Source organism: Indicator indicator, chromosome 1, assembly GCF_027791375.1.
Source record: "Indicator indicator isolate 239-I01 chromosome 1, UM_Iind_1.1, whole genome shotgun sequence".
In the NCBI taxonomy this organism is placed as follows: Eukaryota; Metazoa; Chordata; class Aves; order Piciformes; family Indicatoridae; genus Indicator; species Indicator indicator.
The window spans coordinates 128,935,174-128,958,454 of record NC_072010.1 but is presented as its reverse complement, the minus strand read 5'-3'; the positions used below and the strand labels follow the sequence as shown (position 1 = coordinate 128,958,454).

Genomic DNA, 23,281 nt, shown 5'->3' with positions numbered 1-23,281 from the left:
CAGGCTCAAAAAGGCTCTGAGCAACCTAATCAAGTAGAGGATGTCCCTGCTGACTGCAGGGGTGTTGGGCCAGATGACTTTTGGAGGTCCCTTCCAACCCAATGCATTCTATGATTCTGTGTGAGGTAGTGAAGTTTGCTACAGTGCTTTAAGATGCTGCATTTCTTTCTTTCCTTTATTCTATATTTTGTTACTGTCCCTTTCCCTAATATTACAACCAACTCCAATCCAGGCTTTAAGTTGCCAGCATTGCTTGTACAGTTCAGAAGCCTGAGTTCTTGGACATTAAAACATAACAAGGTAGGAAAAAAAAGAAGCAAAAGAATCCTTTAGAAGTTTAGCTACCTGTTCCCAGCAATAGGCACTCACATTAACAGAGGTGCTTGTGAACAAGTTATAAATACATTATCATGACTGAAGCAAGCTATCAAGTTTGCATCTCCCCCCAGAACAGATTCCTAAAAATGGAAGCATATGGAATAAATGCTAGAACATAGAACAAACAACACATTTGAATGTTGACCTTTATATCTAAAGTCATGAAAATGTCACAAGATGATTCTGTGCTTTCACTGTTTCAAGGGTTCATCTAAATTATAGAACTGAAACTCAGAACACTTTTTTTAGGCAAAATCAGCTGAGAAAAAAATAAATCTAAATACTAAAGTGTCTATAGCTGTACAACAGGGCCATGGAAAACAAGCCTTATTTCTGAAAAGATAGAGAAAATCCAGATTTACAACATTTCCTCAAAGCCTAAGGAACTGAGCTCATTTCAGACGTTAGTATTAGTCACTATTTGGCTTAAATTTGATTTCGTTGACTCTAGTTCCACGTGTACTGATGGAGTCCTGATCTTTCTTAATACATGTGATGCCAGACTCCAGCAATGACTTGGCCCTGTTTTTCTCTCTTCTTCATAAAGGCATGCTGAAAGATGATACCTATCAAGAGCATATTATTGAATAAGCCTCTGTATTAAACAAAACTCACAGACTCATAGAATGGTTTAGGTTGGAACAGGCCCCAAAGATGCGATCTAGTTCCAAACCCCCTGCCATGGGCAGGGACACCTTCCACTAGACCAGGTTGCTTGAGACCTCATCTAACCTTGGCCTTGAACACCTCCAGGGAGGGGGCATCCACAACCTCCCTGGGCAATCTGTTCCAGTGTCTCATCACCTTCCCTGGAAAGAATTTCTTCCTAATGTCCAGTTTAAATCAGCCTCCTCAAGCTTCAATTCATTCCCTCTCATCTTACCACTACAAGACCTTGTCAAAAGTCCTTTTCTTGTAGCCCCCTTCAGGTACTAGAAGGCTGCTCTAAGGTCTCCTCACATCCTTCTTTTCTCCAGGCTGAACGACCCCAACTCTCTCAGCCTGTTCCCCACAAGGGAGGTTCTCCAGCCCTCTGATTATCTTCGTGGCACCCCCCTGGATCCCCTCCTCCAGGTCCCTCTTATGCTGGGGACACCAGAACTGGAGGCAGTGCTCCAGGTGGGGTCTGAGCAGTGCAGAGCAGAGGAGTAGAATCCCCTCCCTGTGCTGCTGTTCTCCCTGCTTTGGATGTAGCCCAGCACACAGCTGCCTGCTGGGCTGCCAGGGACCATTGCTGGCTCATGTTGAGATTTCCATCAACTGACACCTTCAAGTCCTTCTCTTTGCTCTGAACATCAGAAGGCTGGACTGTGTAGTTACATCAATGTGTTCTGCTAGTGGAATTGCAGTCCTGTGAAAACATTATCTCTAAATTTTGTTTGTGAATCCTGCACACCACCTCTGATTAAGAAGAAGTCTGGAAGGGCAATTTTATCTTCTATTTTAGAACAGAAAAGTAACTTTGAAATAGATTTGAAAGAGCTAAAGAACCTTTGACAAATCAAGTAATACAGTGTCTTAAAAATTATGATATTAGAGCTCTAAGAAGGTTGCAAAGACTGAAAAAAAATTCAGTAGATTTCATATTAAGATTTCAGCAGTAACCTTCTTTTGCTTGCAACTCTGCTCTTCCTAAAACATGAATTACAACCAAAGGCATCTGAAAGTTCAGATACAAGGTATTGAGATGTATGGCATCCTCCTGCTAGTGTCACCTTTGTGCTCAAGCCTTTTGCATTCTTGAATTCTTAGCACCTCCAACAGTATTCTTTTCCCACTGCAAGTCAAGGTTATGAGTGCTTATCAGTCTCTGCTGTCTGTAGGCAAAACCAGATTCACATCTGCATTAAACCACAATCAAAAGGTGATGGAAAGAAGCCTTCAAATGTCTTAAAGCAACTGCTGAATGACCTTTGACTCCAGTCCGGAGCTATTAACAGGCTGGAGAATGAAAAGCTCTTGAGGACATTGAAGTACCTTAAAGGAGTAGAAATCAGTTTCAGAAAATAGGAAGTAAATGATGAGAGTAACACATGCCACAAATCACAGAGGAATCCAAATATAGGAAACTGTTCAAAACCACTTAAAGCCTCTGCAAGAGTTTTAAGTGAAAGTGGTATCTAATGAGATAAGATATTCAGCACTAGATCTTGAGCAGAAAATTTCAGGTTCAACAGCAGAAGTTCACAGTTTATTGTGAGCTTCTCTTCTCTCCATTATTCTATGAATATTTTCATATGAAGACATATGTTAAAACTGCAAATCAATATTATAAATATCATATAGAGGAAGAAATACTATTTGGTGAAATTAGACCAAATTTATCACTGCAATGTCAGTGCAGTCAGGAGTTAGAACTACTGAGATTAGAAAGAAATATTAAACAATAGCACAAAGCAAGAGGTTAAGGGATTAGTGTTACAAGACAACTTTTATTTTAATCTGAAGGAAAAAATACTTTATCTCTTTTATAGAGAGGTCTGGACAGGTTAAATCCATGGGCTGAGGTCAGTGCAATGAGGTTTAACAAGACCGAGTGTCAGGTCCTGACCTTTGGTCACAACAACCCCAAGCAATGCTGCAGGCTTGGGGCAGAGTGACTGGAAAGCTGCCTGGTAAAAAAGGATCTGGGGTGCTGGTGGATGGCTGAACATGAGCCAGCAGTGTGCCCAGGTGGCCAAGAAGGCCAACAGCAGCCTGGCCTGGATCAAAACCAGGGGTAGGGCAGTGATGGTGCCCCTGGAGTCAGCCCTGGTGAGGCCACAGCTTGAGCACTGGGTTCAGTTTTGGGTGCCACAGCACAGGAAAGACATTGAGGGGCTGGAGAGTGTCCAGAGAAGAGCAATGAGGCTGGGGAGGGGTTTGGAGGCATCATACAAGGAGCAGCTGAGGGAGCTGGGGGTGTTCAGTGTGGAGAAGGCTGAGGGGAGATCTCATTGCTCTCTCCAGCTCCCTGAGAGGAGGTTGGAGTGAGGCTGGGGTTGGTTTCTTCCCCCAGGTAACCAGTGATGAGATGAGAGGCAATGAGTTGAAATTGTGCCCAGAGAGGCTTAGGTTGGACATGAGGAAAAACTCCTTTAGTGAGAGAGTGGTGAGGGGTTGGAACAGGCTGCCCAGGGAGGTGGTAGGGTCACCATCCCTGGAGGTGTTCAAGAAGTGTGTAGCTGTGGTGCTTCAGGATCTGGTTTAGTGGTCATGGTAGTTGGGTAATGGTTGGACTCAGTGGTCTTAAAGGTAATTTCCAACCTTACTGATTCTATGATTCTGTGACTACAGAATTGAGATTGTTCAAGCTTAAACTTATTTTGTTATGGATACCGTTCAAGACCAAAAACATCTGAGGAAAAAAAAAATTACAACTCATTTTTGTTCAAATAACTTAGAATATTAACTTAGTATTTTATCAGCTATATTCTATACCCAGAACAAGTGCCAAAGGTTTTGGAGAAAGGTACTGATTTAATGAAAGACTTAAAACTCCTGTACTTAGAACTTTTAGAATAAAATTGTTGGCATAATGCACTTCAAATATCATGACCTAAATATAAACTGAGCAAAAGGCATTAACTGTATCCTTGGCCATAGGCAGCAAGGGAAAAAAAGGAATGATATTATGTTTCAAATAACAGCTCAGGAGCAAGTCAGGTGGCAGATGTAACACAAACAACTGTCAGCTAACCAGCTTAGCGTGGAAAGCAGCCTCCTTTCCCCTACAACTCATCAATCTAGTACTGCTCTTTATTTAATCCTTCTAGATTTACAGCATAAGGCAGTGCATTCCATGATTTCCTGTTTGACAGAGGACAGTTCTAAGAGACAGTCTGTAGAACAGGATGAATATAAAAAATAAGTTTTAGTGTAATGTCCTTGATTTATCTTTTTTTATCCCCTCTCTCTGCTAAGATCTCACCTGGAATACTGCATCCAGCTCTGGAGCACTAACACAGGAAGAACATGGACCTGATGGAGTGGGTCCAGAGGAGGGCCACAAAAATGCTCAGGGGACTGGAGCACCTCTCCTACAAGGACAGGCTGAGGGAGCTGGGGGTGTTCAGGCTGGAGAAGAGAAGGCTCCAGAGAAACCTAAGATCAGCCTTCCAGTACCTGAAGGGGACCTACAAAAAGGCTGCAGAAGGACTGTCTGCAAAGTCCTGCATTGATAGGATGAGGGGCAATGGTTTGAAATTAGAGAAGAGCAGATTTAGATTGGATATTAGGAACAGGTTCTGCACTATGAGGGTGGTGGAACACTGGAATAGGTTGCCCAGGGAGATAGTTGAGGCCACATCCCTGGAGATCTTCAAGATCAGGCTGGACAAGGCTCTGGGCAACCTTGTCTAGTGGAGGATGTCCCTGCTGAGTGCAGAGGGTGTTGGACTGGATGATTTTTGGAGGTCCTGCCCAACCCAACCCATTCTATGATTCTCTAAACAGTGCTTACCTTTCAAGGTGGCCTTTTTCAATACCTTCATTGCATAAAGCTGTCTAGCATCTGATCCTGAGATTTTTTTGACAAGAAAGACCTGCATGGAAAGTTAAAAAGAATTCTTAAAAGATACTCAAGGCAAGTCAGAACAAGATACTTTGCAATGAAATCAGTCAGTATTATTTCCATGAAACTCAGCCTTGCTATTCCTCCCAGTACTAATCATTACCTTCTTTGACAGTTTTAGATTCTGCAATGCCAAAGCAAACATTTCTTAAATTTTATTCCTACTATTCCTTCATTTTATAATCTGAAAGGTTCATTCAAGACAAACATAACACCAAATTAATTTTGGTTTACCTCAGTTGATTTCAGTAAGTAAAAGAAAGAAAAAAGTTCGATTCTTTCAGAAGCTGACGTATTTGAAACACAAAATTCCACTTTTTAATATCTAAATAGTTTTGTCGTATTGAAATTCATGAGAAGGCATAGCAGAAGTGCTAATGAGATAACTGGCATATTTGAAGAGAAAGGCGTGTACAAAAGTTGATCCAGAAAACTAGATTGATCAATGCATAACAAAATAATTAATCCCAATCCTCAACCTATAAAACTGTAAGAACAGATCCCTTGTGTCACAAAACTGAGGTTTTTTTTATCATGTGCTGTAGATGAGTTTTGCATGTACCAATGGAGAACAACAAGCCACAGCTGAAGTGTGCTTCACTTGACAGAATCATCATAAAAACACATGATAGCTTAGGTTGGAAGCGACTGCAGAGATCATCTGTTCCAACTGACCTTTAGGATCATCAGATCCATCTGTAACCCAGTTACCATGACCACAAGTATATCCTCAAGTGTAGTTGAGGTCCCATCCCTGGAGATATTCAAGGTCAGGCTGGACAAGGCTCTGAGCAAGCTGATCTAGCAGAGGATGTCCCTGCTGCCTGCAGGAAGGTTGGACTGGATGACCTTTGGAGGTCCCTTCCAACTCAAACCATTCCATGATTCCATACTTCATATTCAAGCTAGATTTGGCATTGTATGCTAGAGCTTAACATCACATTCAGCATTGCAACTAAAAATGGGTGTAAAGACTTCAGGTGTAAAGCCTTACACGTCATGCTCCACTCTGTCTCAATGATCTTTCTTGCCACATGAAGTAAATGCTTTGCTTCCTGGTTGAATATGGACAACTAAAAGTATGAATCACATACACCTAGTTAGATCTCAGTGTGGGCAGTTCTCACTGAAGGCTTTTAGAAATATTGAGTCCTTAGCAGATCTTCAAATAAATATTAAGGTACACTGCACCAAATTATGGCAGAGATTGCCTAGCATGAAAATGATCAGGAGAAATAATGTTTAATTCAGTGAAATTTGTTCTTTACAATCTGCTACAAAAATAAATTCTGCCTCGGTAGTGCTGACGACCTACCATTAGCTAGTTAGCAACTAGAAATACTTATCAAAAAAGTTTCAACCCTCATCTCCTCATCATAGAGGAGTAATTATAGAAAAATGACGTTCTATTTTAACACTGAATATCCAATTATTCCATAGCAAGCCAATTTTTCCACAGAACTTTGAGATCTACATATCATACAAACTAGAAAGAGAAAATCTACTGCTTCAAAAAGCTCTGCCACAATGACAGTGGCTGGTGAGCACTCATTTACAAAGCAGTTTTCACTTGCAACGTTGCTTTAATGCAAGGTTGTGGCTGTTGTACATACTTCACTCCTAATGCTCTCTCAAGACTGTATTCCTGAATAATTGGCTCCACAAGAGTTCAGTCACCAACCTTTCCAAAGGATCCTTGTCCTAGTACTTTCAGAAGTTCAAACTGTGAAGGGTCTGCTTTCTCATGTCCTTCCTTTACGTGGTGAGTTATTGCAATTTCCTTGATGTTTCCTTCTTCCTGACAGACGAAAAGAGGGAAATGAAATTCCATTACTGATACATCTTCCAAAAAAATGTTTACACATTCACAGTATGTTGAAAAATACCAGCAACACTGAATCCAACCAACTGTAAATAAAAAACACCCAGTGATCCTATTTGCATAATTAAGAGGTAGTTTTACAATCACAGAACCACAGAATATTAGGGGTTGGAAGGGACCTCCAAAGATCATCCAATCCAAGCCCCCTGCCAGAGCAGGAGCACCTAGGGCAGGTCACACACGAACGCATCCAGGTGGGGTTTGGAATGGCTCCAGAGAAAGAGAATCTCCAACCTTTTTAGGCAGCCTGCTCCAGGGCTCTGGCACCCTCACAGACCAAAAGCTTTTCCTTCTGTTCCCATGGAACCTCCAGCTTGCACCCAGTGCCCCCTGTCCTGTCATTGGACATCCCTGAGCAGAGCCTGGCTCCATCCTCTTGACACTGCCCTGCACATCTTTATCCCTAGCAATAAGGGCACCCCTCAGGCTCCTCTGCTCCAAGACCCAGCTCCATCAAGCCTTTTCTTCCAGTGCCTTCTGCATCTTTGTGGCTCTGTGCTGGACTCTCTCAAGCAGTTCTCTGAGGTCCTTCTTGACCTGAGGGACCCAGAACTGCACACAACATTCCAGTAACAATGTGGCTTAAACTCTTAGGCATGTGCCAGAATCCAAAAAGCAACAGAGTTGATAAACAGTGCTTAGACTATTATTGTTAGATTCAAAATCTTCATTGCAGGTCTACAACCTATGAATGGAAAGCCATCTTCCTAAGAATCTAGTCTTCTTAAAGCATACCTACAGTGCATCAAATTAATCACATCTCTTAGAAAAGCCCTCTTTAGCTGAGCATGAGCCAGCAATGTGGACTTGCAACCCAGAAGGCAAATCGCATCCTAGGCTGCATCAAAAGAAGTGTGGCCAGCAGGTCAAGAGAAGTGATTTGGCCACTTGACTTGCTCTGATAAGACCTCACCTGGAATATTGCATCCATCTCTGGAGCCTTCAACACAGGAAGGACATGAACCTGATGGAGTGGATCCAGAGGAGGGGCACAAAGATGAGCAGGGGCTGGAATACCTCTGCTATGAGGACAGGCTGAGGAAGCTGGGGGTGTTCAGCATGGAGAAGAGAGCTAAGAGGCTCAAGGCGGGCTACAAGAAGGCTGCAGAGGGACTGCTGGCAAAGGCCTGCAGTGACAGGATGAGGGGCAATGGTTTGAAATTAGAGAAGAGCAGATTTAGATTGGATGTGAGGACAAGTTCTCTACCATGAGGGTAGTGGAACAGTGCAACACGTTACCCAGGGAGGGACTTGAGGCCGCATCCCGGGAGATAATGCAAGATCATGTTGGACAAGGCTCTGAGCAACCTGATCTAGTTGAGGATGTTCCTGCAGGCTGCAGGGGGTTTGGACTGGATGACCTTTGGAGGTCCCTTCCAACCCAAAGTATTCTCTGGTTCCTCAAATCTTTTTGTTATCTACTCAGATTCAGGACACATAGCAATCAGGTGTGCAAGTGGTTTAAAAGCATCACAAAATGTAGTAGGAAACAAGAAACTGACTTGTTCTCTACACCCAAATAAAAAAGTATTTTTGACAGCAATGCAATTATTATGCAACTAACTTTCCAGCAGTTATTTTGGGCTCCCTCTAAATAAAAACTCAAACCACGACTTTGCATTCCTGATACTAAGAATATTCCCAGTCTTCCCAGTTCTCAGGATTCAGATACTCTTCCATGTTTATAAGCCAGATGTAGTACCACTCTCTTCAATGAAAACTTATGTCATATCCTATTTTAATACCTTGTCCATAGCATATATTTGGGAGCAAGACATATGCCCACAAACTTGCAGCTTTGTTTTCTGACATAATTGCTGAACATTTTAATCTAAACACTGATTTACAAATCCAGTTAAAAACCCCAAAAGCTAAGCAAATTAAGTGCAGAAGTAACCACTCCTCACCATCCAACTGAAGTAAAATACAAGCCTTGCACACAGTGAAAATAAATCTCAGCCAACTGCACCAAGTACCTTGGTTGATAGATGCTGTCTTATAGCAAAAGCTGGAAGAGAAGTCAGTCTAGTACTGAAATTTGCCTTAAGCTCTGCTTCTGATTCTTCTCTGGTATTTGGTGAAAACATTTGTCCCATGTGATGAAGTCACGTGAAATAAGATGATGTATTGGGTGCTGAAAGTCTCTGGTCCTGCTCTCCTTTCCTCCACTCCCTGCCAACTTCACACCACTAGAGTCTCACCAGCAATCTTGCCATTGCAATGGTTAAGATCTTCTTTTCACTTATAACTACACCCTACTGCCCACATTTTATTAGGAACAAGTTCTTTACCACGAGCACAGTGGAACCTTGCGACAGCTTGCCCAGGCAGGTGGTTGAGGCCCCAGCCCTATAGATATTCAAGGTGAGGCTCAACAGGGCTCAGGGCAACCTGATCTAGTTGGGGATGTCCCTGCTGACTGCAGAGGGGGTTGGACTAGATGACCTTTGGAGGTCCTTTCCAACTCAGACCATTCTATGATTTCTCTACTTTATAAGCTTAGGAAGCTTCCTTTTCTCAAGCCTTTTAATGCAGCAGTGTAGAAATTAAAGTCCTAAGAAATAAATCTTTCTTTTTTCTTTGTTTTCTAGCCCCTCGGTGCTCCCTTAAGGCCTTCTTCACACTAAGAAGCACAATTACCACAGAAAGCCACGTGCTTAAAATAAATACATAAAAAAATCCTGTGTTAGTCAATTTAAATTGGTTGCTACTGACTTCCTTTAGAATGAAACTAAATATAGAATTCAAGGAAACAAACAGAAGGTAACATTGCTCTTGAGTTTCCTTAACATTTCCTTAACAGTATAATACTGTTAAATCAACACTGGCCTAGAAAGGAACTGAGTGACAAACAAGTTTGGGTGTGAATTTAAAACACCACCTCAATGAGGTTGTAGTGAGGTGGGGGTCAGTTTCTTCTCCCTAGTATCAAGAGATAGAGTGAGAGCAAATGGCCTCAAATTTTGCCAGGGGAGGTTTAGATTGGATATCAGGAAAAATTTCTTTACTGAAGTTTACTGGCAGTTTAGTTTTTATAACAGCAAAAGTAAAGTACCTGAAGGGCTCTACAAGAAGGCTGCAAAGGGACTGCTTCCAAAAGCATTCAGTGATAGGACAAGGGGCAATAGTTTGAAATTAGAGAAGAGTTTAGCTTGGATGTTAGGAACAAGTTCTACACCATGAGGGTGCTGGAATGCTGCAACAGGTTGCCCAGGGAGGTAGTTGAGGCCCCATCCTTGCAGTTCTTCAAGGTCAGGCTCAACAAGGCTCTGAGCAAGCTGGTCCAGTGGAGGATGTCCCTGCTGACTGCAGGGGGGTTGGACTGGATGACCTTTGGAAGTTCCCTGCAACCCAACCCATTCTATGATTCTATGATTCTATGAGTATTTTCTATTTAGAATAGCATTTTAAAATGCCTTAAAGATCTGCTTTATATATTTATTTTGTGTACTGATAATTCACAGTTGAGAAACAGCCAGAATCACAATTCAGTGAAGTGCACAAGTCTGGAATGTCAACTTCTGTAGTTAGGAACCAGAATGAGAGACTGAAGAAGTGAATAAATAAATAAATAAATAAATCTTTCTGCTAGTTTTAATCACAGCAACTAAGTCAGAGCTATATTGCTGGTACTTAATACCTCCTTGAAACATCAGTCAACTTTCAAGATAAGACAAAAGCTCTAAAACAAATTCTAGAATGAAGTTTCTGAAATACAAATATTCTAGCAGTATGCAAATGAACCTTTTTTCTCTAAGACAGGGAATAATCAGAATTCCATCAGAATCACAGAATTAACCAGTTTGGAAAAAAACTTTGAGATCATCAATTTCAACCTATCACCCAACACCATCTAATCACTGAGTGCCTCATCCAGTCTCTTTTTCAAACAATTCCAGGGACAGTGACTCCACCACCTCCCCGGGCAGCCCATTCCAGTGGCCAAACTCTCTTCCTGTGAAGAATTTCTTCCTAACATCAGCCTAAACCTCCCCTGGCATAGCTTGAGACTGTCCTCTTGTTCTGTCACTGGTTGCCTGGGTGAAGAGACCAACCCCCCCCTGGCTACGACCTCCTTTCAGGTAGTTGTAGACAGCAATAAGGTCTCCCCTGAGCCTCCTCAGTGTATCAGTGTAAAGGACAGCTCACAGTCTGCTTCCCTGTAATACTGTTTAACTGCACTTAATGAGTTTTAGCTTACCTGGCAAGCTCACTGCTGCATCAATTAACACAATTTTCAAAAAAGCAAATCCAATTAATAAAGAGCTAACCGAAAGCTTATTTTCCACTTGGACATTAAGCACAGCAGCAGCAAAAATACTGCTTTTGTCAGTTTTCATTTGTTAGCACTAGGCATGCAGCTTCACAGAGTCTTCCACTTTTCATTGTGGAAGAAGCAACAGCTTTGTTTTCATCCCTCTCAATCTTTTTCAGGAATGTTTTGCTTCCTGAACAAATGCATGTTCTTGAGGCAGAGTAACATTCAGTGCAAGTGAAGATAAGCCTGAACACAATCAAAGATTCCCCAGCAAGTTACTTTGCACAGCTCCAACCACAATTGCAGGTTTCCTTTTACAACTCTGTTAACCTTCCTTGTACTTCTCTGGGTTCAGCTGGACATTGCTGTGTTTGGAAAAGTCACAGGATCACAGAATGTTAGGGGTTGGAAAGGACCTTCAGAGTTCAAGTCCAACCACAGACAATAATTTTCAGTTCTGTAATCAAACAGAAAACATTTCTGGAATATTATTATGTTATAAACATTGGTGCTGAAGTTACATAAAGCAGTTCTGCCCTGTAAAGACAGTAAGCTTACTGGATATCAAGTGATTTTAAAACGATGACTCAATGTTGGCACAGTTCCCAAGCTCATATGCATAATTTCCTTTTCCTCCCCTCCCTTGAGTCAGGAAGTCTCCTAGATGCATTTTTACTTTCCTAGCTTGTTATAAAAGTAGGAGGAATTTTCAGTATTACCTGAAAAAAAACCCCAAAACCCTATGAGCTATGCTTTTTGAAGTGGGTGGAAAAAACAAAAGCCAACAAACTGAATCCAAATTATTTTTACTTTTTGTATTAGCGCTTATGGAAATCTTTAATAAGGTAAAAATGGGAGTTAACAATGTGAGGTGTGCACCACTCTAGGTATTTTTAAACATTTCAGGCACATTCTATACAGATTCATAAATTCTACACCCATTATGCTCCTACATTAAAATTCAAAACTGCCTTTAATAATAAAAATAATAATTCAATTCCAAGAGGCATTTCACAATATCCCATTACTTCAGTAAGCACTGTTAGTGAGCTAAACCATGGAATAAAATATCCTATCCCTTTTACCTGTGACTAATAACCAGTTCAGGTCACTCAACAGAACTAATGATTACTTACATGCTGATAGACAAGCAATTGTTGTAAAAAGCTGATTAAAAATGTTGCTTTTGAAGTGGTAGTTATTCTAATACAACAAAAAAGCAAAGCACTGCCATGCATAAAATTAATTCCAGCTGACATAAGGATATTCTTTTTGTATGTTTTGCCTGCTTTATACTAGTATCAGGAAAAGCAAAAATAGAGCAGAAATTCTAACTGATGTGAACATTTGAAGTCAGGCTGATGACAGACAGAGAGTTGGGGTTGTCCAGTTTGGAGAAGAGAAGGCTCCCAGGAGATCTACTTGTGGCCTTCCAGTATCTGAAGGGGGCTACAAGAAAGCTGGGGAGAGACTTATTAAGGTGTCAGGTAGTGATAGGATTGAGGGGAATGGATCCAATCTAGGGGAGAGAAGATTTAGATTAGAATTTAGGAAGAAGTTCTTCCCCATAAGGGTGGTGAGACACTGGAACAGGTTGCCCAGGGAGGTGGTGGAAGCCTCATCCCTGGAAGTTTTTAAGGCCAGGCTGGATGTGGCTGTGAACATCCTGATCTAGTGTGAGGTGTCCCTGCCCATGGCAGGGGGGTTGGAACTGGCTGATCCTTGAGGTCCCTTCCAACCCTGACAATTCTGTGATTCTGTGAATCATTTTAAAAGATGAAGAAACTTACAACTGACATCAGATTACTTATTGCAGGTGGCATCTATTGTTTCACCTGACTGAAAATAAGATTTCTTTAAAGCAAACTCAATTTGCAAATGCTTAATTTCAAAGTAAGGTGTTAGGTCTTTTTGTGTGTTCCTAAATTGTTAAATTTCTAAAAAAAGAATGCTTAGAAACATTAAAGAAAAAATAATACTATAATAATAATAACAATAAATTGTAGTAATAGTATTACAATTTACTGCATTCCAGGTATAAAAATCACTGTATCCACGTATAAAAAAAAAAAAAATCACTGTATCCAGGTATTTATTCCTTACTCTCCATACTTTCTTCTCTTTCCCATTCCTATCTTTCTGTCAGAACAGTTTTGAGCTCTAGAATGATGTCTATGTCCACATCTATTCCAGGTAGCCAACTCAGATAATGAAGACTGCTGAAACAGTTACTGAGACTGAACTCTTCCCATACTTCTGGTCTTACAGATGAAGCAAGGCAGGAGTTTGAAGAATAAGTCCTGTCCCAGAGTAACAAGACAGAGGATGGATGAGGACCTTTGCACAAACATGGCTGGCCAGGCTGGGAGGGTAACTCTACAGATGCTTTCCCACCTCAGAATAAAAATACAAAGGGCAGGATAGAAGAATGAGTCTACTCCTTCCTTCCCAAAGCAAATCTGTGCAGTAAGCTGCTCAGCAGGTGAAGCTGAAAATCCCTGTAAGCATTTTAAAAACTCAGTGTTGGTCACCTGAAGTAGTTTTGCAATACAGTTCTCTTTTGATCAAACATCACAGAATTATCTCATGAACTAGACTGTGCATGTCAGCACTGGAAAAAAATAGTCATTGGGTGGAACCTCTCATTTCCCTTCAGGTTTGATAGAGGTTTTCTTCCCCAGTTTGTAAGTTCTAACATTTCAGAACATTGCAATGAAAAAAGAATATTCAATAATAAATCAATAACAACAAAAAGTAATTCACAAGCATCATCAGCACTCATCTATGAAAGCTGTGATTACTGTTTCATTGAGATAATATCCTAAATATACTCTATAATTTATATAGGCTGAAAACCCTTCCTTTGGTCTGCACTGCTTAGCATTTTAAAATCAAGAGAGTGGTAACGACAATACAATCAAACTACCATAAGTAGATAAATTAATGTATTTTTTTTTTTTATCAAGACTTCTAAGAAATCCCTTTAATTTTGCCTGTGGAAGAGAACTATGAATTGAAAAATATTTATTCTACAAGGTTTATATTATAACACCTGTATATAATGCAGCCTGTGTTCAATTGTTTTAGTCTTCAGTGTTTCAATTACAGCAAACAAATTCAATGTCATTTTCCAACACATACTGCAAAGTTTAAACCAGTACATAGAGGCTAGCAAGTGTTAAATCAGTATCCCTTTTGTGACCTGCTTCACTTTAGATGTTAAAACAGCACACAAAATGTTTTTAGTTTCTATGATGAAATGCTCCATCACATTGCATGTTTAAATGCATTGTTAAATAGCTCAGAAACAGTGCTTGGAATAATACAGAGATATTTCTCGACTTAAAAAAAAACAAACAACCCTTGTGTTTGAATATATGCTCAACAAGGAGGCAAATGATACAAATTAAATGTATGCAGTGACTAAATTATCATTTTAAAATTTGAAGTAACAATAGCATTAACTCTAATAAAATACAATAGTCTTAGTACTGTTTGCAGAAGTAAATCTAAGATAGTAACAAGCCTCAGTTATTTTAGTTGCTACCCCACACATACAACAATAGTCTTAATACTGTTTTCAGAGGTAAATTTAAGATAATACCAAGCCTGAGTTATTTTAGTTTTTACTCCACAAATAACCACGCTTTACAGTTCAAAACACTACACTAACTGTTAAAATAGCCACTAAGTATTAACATTAAAGATTACTTACTGATCTTAAAAATACATTACTAATAAACCTAGACTCTCACTGAAAAAAAAAATACAGCTAAAATTATAAATTTCTAGGTAAAAATTTCCAAACAAGGCTTAAATATCAACAGGTACCTTAAAAACATCTACAAAATACAAGCACACCACCACCTCCCTGAAAAGAAAATTCAGCAAGCTTTGCATACAAACATCACCGAGCCCAAAGCAGCCTAAAACTGCTTTTAAATTCTAATAAAAAATAAAATTTCCCCTTCAACACCCCCCTCCCTTCTTTTAGATAAGAAACTAAGCTCACCCGAATAGAACGAACACGGAGAGCCAGAAACTTAAACATGACTAAGGAACCATGGTGTTTAGATTTTCTACTGAGTGATCACAACTCTAAGGAGAGAAGACCAACCCTGGTGTGGCTTTTTTTTTTCTTTTTTTTTTTTTCTGTGACCAGCTGTTCCAGCAATTAGAAAATTTCCTGTCAGGCAAGTCAGACACAGTTAGGGGGTGGGGAGATAGAAGGAGGGAAGAAGGTCAAAGAAAAAAAAAAAAAAGAGGACATTGATTCCCTCCCCCCATGGCCTGTAAAGAAAAACTGGACTGCAGTGTGGTACTCATGTTGCAGATGCTCACAGCCTCACAGAATGTTGGGGGCTGGAAGGGACCTTGAAAGCTCATCCAGTCCAAGCCCTCTGCCAGAGAGCAGGTCACACAGGACGCATTCAGACGGGGCTTGAATACCTGCAGAGAGGGAAACTCCACAACCCCCTGGGCAGCCTGTTCCAGTGTTCTGTCACCCTCACAGGGAAAACATTTTTTCTCATGTTTACGTGGAACTTCCTAAGCCTCAACTTCCACCCATTGCCCCTTATCCTGTCACTGAGCATCACCAAGACAACCCTGACTCCAGCTCCTGGGCACTGCACCTGTACATGCTCTTAGAGATCAGCACAGGAAACTTAAGCAGATTGACTGATAGCAACGTGCTGGTGCAGATATTATCACAGTCTCACAGTATATCAGAGGTTGGAAGAGACCTCCAGAGATCATCAGGTCCAACCCCCCTGCCAGAGCAGGAACACTTAGGGTAGTCTGCACAGGAATGCATCCAGGTGGGGTTGGAAAGGCTCCAGAGAAGGAGACTCCACAACCCCCCTGGGCAGCCTGTTCCAGTGCTCCATCACCCTTGCTGTCAAGAAGTTTCTCCTCATGTTGAGGTGAAATCTATTACTGGTTCCTAGAAAACAAGAGCAACAACAAAACAAACAAACAAAAAGTTCATCATCTATTTCAGATATCATGCTACCATGCAACACTTCAGACGAGAGAAGAGCAGATTTAGATTGGATGTTAGGAACAAGTTCTTGTCCCTTCCAACCCAGACCATTCTATGATTCTTGATTTCAATAGTGAGGTAGAATAGTCCCTCCTGGCTGTATTTTTATTATTTTTAACTTCATTTTACAAAATATTTTAAGATATTGTCTATCACTGCTTCAACGCAGAGAATGCAAGATGCATATACTTCAGGACTACTTCTTTTACTAGAGCTTTTAGAGGACCAAACTGACTTTTGTGCATAGCCCCTTGAAATTCTGCATGGAAAAAACGCTACAGAGATGTGATAAAGGTTAGGCCAAGGACTCCCCAAATCAAGAGACACAGGGATCTGCTGGAGAGAGTTCAAAGGAGAGCTATGAGGATGACTGGAGGACTTGAACATCTCTCCTGTGAAGAAAGACTGAGAGCCCTGGGGCTGCTTAGTCTGGAGAAGAGAAGGCTGAGAGGGATCTTATAAATATCTGAAGGGTGAGTGTAAAGATGAAGGTCACAGGATCATAGGATGTTAGGGGTTGGAAGGGACCTTTGAAGACCAAGTCCAACCCCCCTGCCAGAGAAGGACCATAGAATCCAATACAGGAACACATCCAGATGGATCTTGAAAGTCTCCAGAGAAGAGGCTCCACAACCTCTCTGGGGAGCCTGCTCCAGTGCTCTGTGCCAGGCTCTTTTAACTGGTGCCCAGTAATAAGACAAGGAACAGTAGGTACAAGCTAGAACACAGAAGGGACCACCTCAATATGAGGAGACAGTTCTGTATGGGAGGGTGACAGGGCACTGGAACAGGCTGCCCAGAGAGGTTGTGGAGTCTCCTCTGGAGACTTTCAAAATCCACATGGATGCATTCCCACACAGTGTGCCCCAGGTGATCCTGCTCTGGCAGAGAGGTTGGACTTGATCTCTGAAGTTCCTTTCCAACCCCTAACATTCTCTAAATCTGTGATTTGAGTTGGATTATCCAGCTCCACTGTATGACTTAGGCATCAATACTATATTATTTTGAAGAGAGTGAAAAATTTCTTGAAGTAATAAAAATGCCAAAGCTTTCTTTCAATGCTTAAAAAAACCCCAACACTTAAAATGTTTCTAAGAATTAGAATTGAACTTAATTACTTCAAACTGCTAGAAGTGAAGTTTTAATTCAATCTCTCCAGATTTAATTGTTGATGTGAACACAACTGAAGGAGAATTAATCAGTTTTAAATGTGGGCTCTAGGTATACATAAATGTAGAAGTATCTTACTTCTTACAAGGACAGGTGGAGGGAGCTGGGGGTGTTCAGCCTGGAGAAGAGAAGGCTCCAGGGAGACCTAAGAGCAGCCTGCCAGGACCTGAAGGGGGCTACAAGAAGGCTGCAGAGGGACTGTTTACAAAGGCTACAGTGTGCAAGGACCAGGTTTGAAATTAGAGGAGATTTAGATTGGATGTTAGGGACCAATTCTTTACCATGAGGGTTGTAGAACACTGCAACTGGTTGCTCAGGGAGGTAGTTGAGGCCCCATCCCTGGAGATATTCAAGGTCAGGCTCAAAAAAGGCTCTGAGCAACCTGATCTAGTGGAGGATGTCCCTGCTGGCTGCAGAGGGGGCTGGACTAGATGACTGTTGGTCCCTTCCAAACTAAACCATTCTATGATTCTAAGATATTTTTCTGTACATTGGCAGTATCTTTAGCCTTTTTGAGGTTTATTAAAAGCACTGAATTACACAGTGCATGATCTACTGGAACACAGAGCAAGGCTGTTTTTCTTCAAGCAATAAATAAGAAACAACATTTTGTTAAAGGCATATACAAAGTACTCAGCTATAAACTGATCCAGGTGATTCCAGTTAGTAATTCCACACCAGAGCAAACCACTGTATACTTCTTCCTGTGCAAGACATTAAAGCAGACAAGTCCTCCAAACTATCTTCCTTGATTGTGTTCTTACAAATATCTGGATTATTGCAATATCTAATATTTTCATTCCTCTTCAGAAGTCAGTAATTTATTTCAGTGACAGAACGTATTGCTTCTATCTCTATACCACATCCTGGCCATCTACAGTATCAATTTCTAACTTTGCCTTTAAAAACTGGATGTGTCTCCCCAGTGTGAGCAAAGATCCCCTTCCCAAATGCAGAGGTGAAGCAAGCACAAGCAGCACCCCATAAGCAAAAATGTGCCTTTTTTTTTGGTATTCATAGAATGGTCTGGGCCAGAAGGATCATCCAGTCCACCCCCTACCCTGCAGTCAGCAGGCACATCCTCAACTAGATCAGGTTGCCCAGTGCCTTGTCTAGACTGACCTTGAGTATCTCCAGGGATGGGGCCTCAACTACCTCCCTGGGCAACCTGTTGCATTGTTCCACCACCCTCACGGTGCAGAACTTGTTCCTAACATCCGGTCTCAATCTGCTCTTCTCTAGTTTGAAGCCATTGTCCCTTGTCCTGTCCCTGCAGGCCTTTGCAAACAGTCTCTCTCCATCCTTGTTGTCATCCCACTTCAGGTACTGGAAGGCTGCTATTAGGGCTATTCAGAGCCTCCTCCTCTCCAGGCTGAACTATCCCAGCTCCCTCAGCCTATCTTCATAGCAAAGGTGCTCCAACCCCCTGATCATCTTCATGGCCCTCCTTGTACTCCTCTGTGTCTTTATTTATATCACATCCACAAGGACAGATCTTTCATATTCTATGTAGTAAATACACACAATTATTATTACAGTAGATTACACAGGCATTAAGTAACTACTACTGCACATTGACTCCTCAATTCCTATGTGCTTTTCACAGCGTGTTAGAGACCTTTTGGAAGAAATAGCCTCTATTATATCAGCAATAACACAGCATGAAAAATGATTCAATATTTGGTTTCAGATAAACAGATCTTCTAGAACACAAGGAGGTTACTGCAACATAAGGATTTCAACTATCTCATAAATAGCACAACAATTACTTGAAGCTTTCTTCTCCTCAATTGTTTTGAAGCTCCAGCTAAGCTTCCCTCTCCAAAATTAAATACCTCAAGAATTGTAGGTTAACAGCAATATAGTTTTTTACTTTGAAGACTGCGGATGGGGTGGGGCATGGAGGATTATACTGACCCCTTACAAAGACTTAAAACAAACTGAAATAAATAAATAAATAAATCACAGACTCATAGAATGCTTTGGGTAGGAAAGGACTTTGAAAGGTCATCTAGTCCAACCCCTCTGCTAAAGCAGGGTCACACACAGCAGGCTGCCCAGGATCACAATGTCCAGGTGGGTTTGGAATCTCTCCAGAGAGGGAGACTCCACAATGTCTCAGGGCAGCCTGCTCCCCACAGCAAAGAATTTTCTCCTCATCTTCAGAAGGAACCTCCTGGGTTCCAGTTTGTGTCCACTGCCCCTTATGGTGCCCTGTCGCTGGGTATCACTAAGAGTCTGGCCCCATCCTCTTGCTCCCTGCCCTCTCAAGCTGTTCTTCTCTAGGCTAAGCAGCCCCAGGGCTCTCAGCCTTTCCTCCTCACAGAGATTCTCCAGTCCTCTCAGCACCTTTGTAGCTTCTGCTGGATTCTCTCCAGCAGTTCCTTGTCTTTCTTGGACAGGAGAGCCCAGATCTGGACCCAGTACTCCAGATGTGAACCAACCAGGGCAGAGTAGAGAGGGAAGAGAACCTCCCTTGATCTGCTGCTTAGTTAAGGTGTCAAAGAACACTACAGTATCACAGTGTATTAGAGGTTGGGAGGGACCTCAAGAGATCATCAGGTCCAACCCCCCTGCCAAAGCAGGATCACCTAGGATAGTCTGCACAGGAATGCATCCAGGTGGGTTTGGAAAGTCTCTAGAGAAGGAGACTCCACAACCCCCCTGGGCAGCCTGTTCCAGGGCTCTGTCACCCTCTGTCACCACCCTGACCACTAAGGTCAGGTGGTACCCAACATGTCCTGAGCAGCTGCAGGACACTTTGAATTACTCCTCATTCTTTTCCTTCATAAACTCAAGATGAAAACCCAAAGCTGTTTCCTACTGGCAATGGGAGACCACACTCCCATAAGCTGTCTGACTTTACCTTGTCAAGAACACATATGAAGTCGAGTGTCAAGAACACTCAAAGTACAGTCAGCAGGAATCTCCAAAGCACTCAACTAAATTCTGTGGTAGCAAGGAGAGCTAAAAGCAGAAGTTGTAAGACCTACACTAACTAGGCAAAGACAAAAAAAGATACTGTGGGTAAATAACCATCCATTCTCTTCTCCTTTTGCTGTGTTAGTGTATTCTGCTGCAGAAGGGATGCTGTATCTGCTAGGGGTGACAGGAAAAAGGCATTTCAACTGCAATACATGCACAATTACAGACTAGTGCTCTCCCAACCCTTTTGTATGACCTCCCAGTGAAGAACAAAGCACAGTGTTGGAGGGTCAGCAGGGTTACTCCACAACAATAGTTCTTCTATAACTGGCATGGGTCTGCAGCAGGTGGAAGAAATTTCTTGTGTTCTGGGAGAATAAAGCCTGCCTGGTTCCCAAAGAACACTACCAGCCAACCAGAAACATTAAGATATATGCTACATAATTCATTTTGAGATCTCTGAGAAGAGAGCTTGCCCTTTTAAATATTCCTTCCTATAAGGAGGACACAGGTTAGAGGGCAGCAGTCCCCAACAGGGAAAGCTTGTGATAACAAGGACAAATTGCCACAGCAAATTGCTCCCCTTACCTTGAAGTCTTCCATAAGGATTTGTATTATACATGTTTAGCACACAACTGTCTCCAAAACAAAAGGAATTTGCTGTGCCCATCAATGCCATTCCTGTCAATTGCAGAACTCCCCTTGCACAATGCATTTCCTCCTCTCTAGTACAGAAATACAGTGAGTTCATCTCCCATCTTCCCCTCCTCTTCTTTTGAAATGAGTGTTCTGAATATACAAAAATGAAGAGGAAGAGTCATCAGACTTGCTGTCCAGATATTCAAGAGAATGGGGCTCATAGCCTCCACAGAGAGCAGAACTGAAAAGATGCCGGAGGAACTCTCAAAGCAGTGCAGAATATGCAGAAAACATAGGTTTTATTGAATAAAATGGGCATGCCACAGTGGGATGCTCACTTTTACACACTAACATGAAAAGGTGAGGCATTTAAGGGCAGTCCATTAGGTAGACTGACAACCTTTCAATGCCTGCCCTCAGTCTGAGAAGTGTAACAATGCAAACTAAGTGTTTGTGCTGCTAGACAAGGAAGGCTCTGCAGTATGGACTGCTCTCAATTATCTGGGAAAAACAAAGATAGAGTGCCAGAAGGAATGAAAACCTCTCATTTGGTGAAGGTCAACACTTGAGGAGCAGAGATACTTTCTGGAGTTTTCAGAGCTGAGTAATAGACTTCTCTTGACAATAAATATGTTTGCATAGCCAAAGCTGCAATATTCTATTAATCAGGGGGTGTGGCAGTTTCCATCTGCTACTTTACAGGCTTTTCAGGGCTACCATCTGCTTTCTCATCATGCAGCAAGTAAGCAGCTTGACTTAACATCGCTTACATTCTCAAATTATTCAGTTTTCTGACCAAGACACAAAAAGTATGTTGCACCTAAGGCACTAAGTGCAAAATAAACCACTGAGAAAATCTATTAGAGGATATCACTGAAAGAAGTTTGCTGTATCCTTCTCCCAACAGCTGATGACCTGCAGGGAGGGAAGGAAGGAAGGAGGATAAGTTGCTCCATCACCTTTCCAGGGATGGAGGGGAGGCTGACTTGTCTATAGTTACCATTCTACAGTTATCTCCAAAGAACTGTGGCAACTGAACTTGCACACCTTACATACATCCCAAAATATTTTGTCTTTCTACCCAAAGTGTGAGTACCTGCTAGGCCTGTTCATCCTACTGTCCACACTTAGTGCTGGGACCACCTAAGTGCTCAAAGTCCATTTAAGCACAAAGTTAAACAGAAGAGCCTTAATGAGTTTCAGTTATAATTTAAAATTAGTCTTCATCTTGCACCAAAACAGGTGTGAAACACTGAAATAATAACACATCCCAGCTGAGGGAGTATTTTATCTGCAGCAAAGGCTAGCTTCCAGCTATAACTGACTGATCAGCTGTAGTAATTTTTCATTTACTCTGCCCCCCCCAGATTTAACATCACTATTAGCAACATTTTAATCAGCACAACCTAGAAATAAATGCAAAGTAAGTTCTAAAATACTGCTCTGAGGCATTAAAAAGATAACACAAAGGCCTGCAGTGATAGGATGAGGGGCAATGGTTTTCATGGGGCAGAGGCTACAGAGCAATCTCCACTCTGGTACCTGAAGCAGCTCCTGCCCCTCCTTCTTCGCTGACCTTGGTGTCTGCAAGGCTGTTCTGCTCTGACTTTTTCAGTCCTTACTCTCACAGCTGCTGCCCTGTGGTTTTTACCCTTTTGTAAACATGTTATCATAAGGGCACACCACCAGCACTGTTGACAGGCTCAGCTTTGGCCAGTGGAGCTGTCTGGAATTGTCCCTGTCCTATGCCATGGGGTGCTACCCAATCCCTTCTCATAGAGGTCACCTTCCATCACCAAAACCTTGTCATGAGCACCTAGTACAATAAAGAATGTAAGTTTAGCAGACAAACACAAAGCAAAACAGCCTGTAGGAAGAAAAAGAAGTTACAGACTCAATACAAGGGAATTATCAAGTGATGGCACCAGCCAGAATAAATTAACAAACAAACCCAAACCTGAACACTTCCCCTGAGAGAGATGTTCTAGTTCAAGCAAGCATTCAAGCAAGCACTGTAGGCTGTGTTATGCAGAATAAAATCATAGAATCACAGATTTGTCAGGGTTTGAAGGGACCTCAAGGATCAGCTAGTTCCAATCCCCCTGCCATGGGCAGGGAGACTTCCCACTAGATCAGGTTGCCCAGAGCCCCATCCAGCCTGGCCTTAAAAACTTCCAGGGATGGGGTTTCCATCACCATACTTCACAGGTGGAAACAGCTTTTAACTATCTTATCACAAACTAAAGGCTGCACAGCATGCAATACCAGCACATGAAGTCTAAGCTTCAACCAAAAGTGGAGTTCCAAAACCCGTATTTCATTGTTAAGGCCATTTATCACCAGGCTTGCCAGTCAGCTAGCACCCTCTAACACAAAGCTGCAGGTAAACACTAACAGTCAGAGGCATGGCAGTAAGAAACCTGAAGAAGAAAC

At 41.8% G+C, this 23,281-nt stretch overlaps 1 protein-coding gene across 1 annotated transcript in view; it reads right to left on the bottom strand.

Moving 5' to 3' along the window:
• Positions 1-23,281, bottom strand: part of RPS6KA3 (ribosomal protein S6 kinase A3) — a 73,959-nt gene that overhangs the window by 32,437 nt on the left and 18,241 nt on the right. The window contains exons 3-4 of the mRNA XM_054391016.1: positions 6,612-6,728; positions 4,820-4,901 (exon numbers count right to left, since the gene is read on the bottom strand). Coding sequence (XP_054246991.1) covers positions 4,820-4,901; positions 6,612-6,728 — 199 coding nt within the window. The remainder of the gene's footprint in view (positions 1-4,819; positions 4,902-6,611; positions 6,729-23,281) is intronic.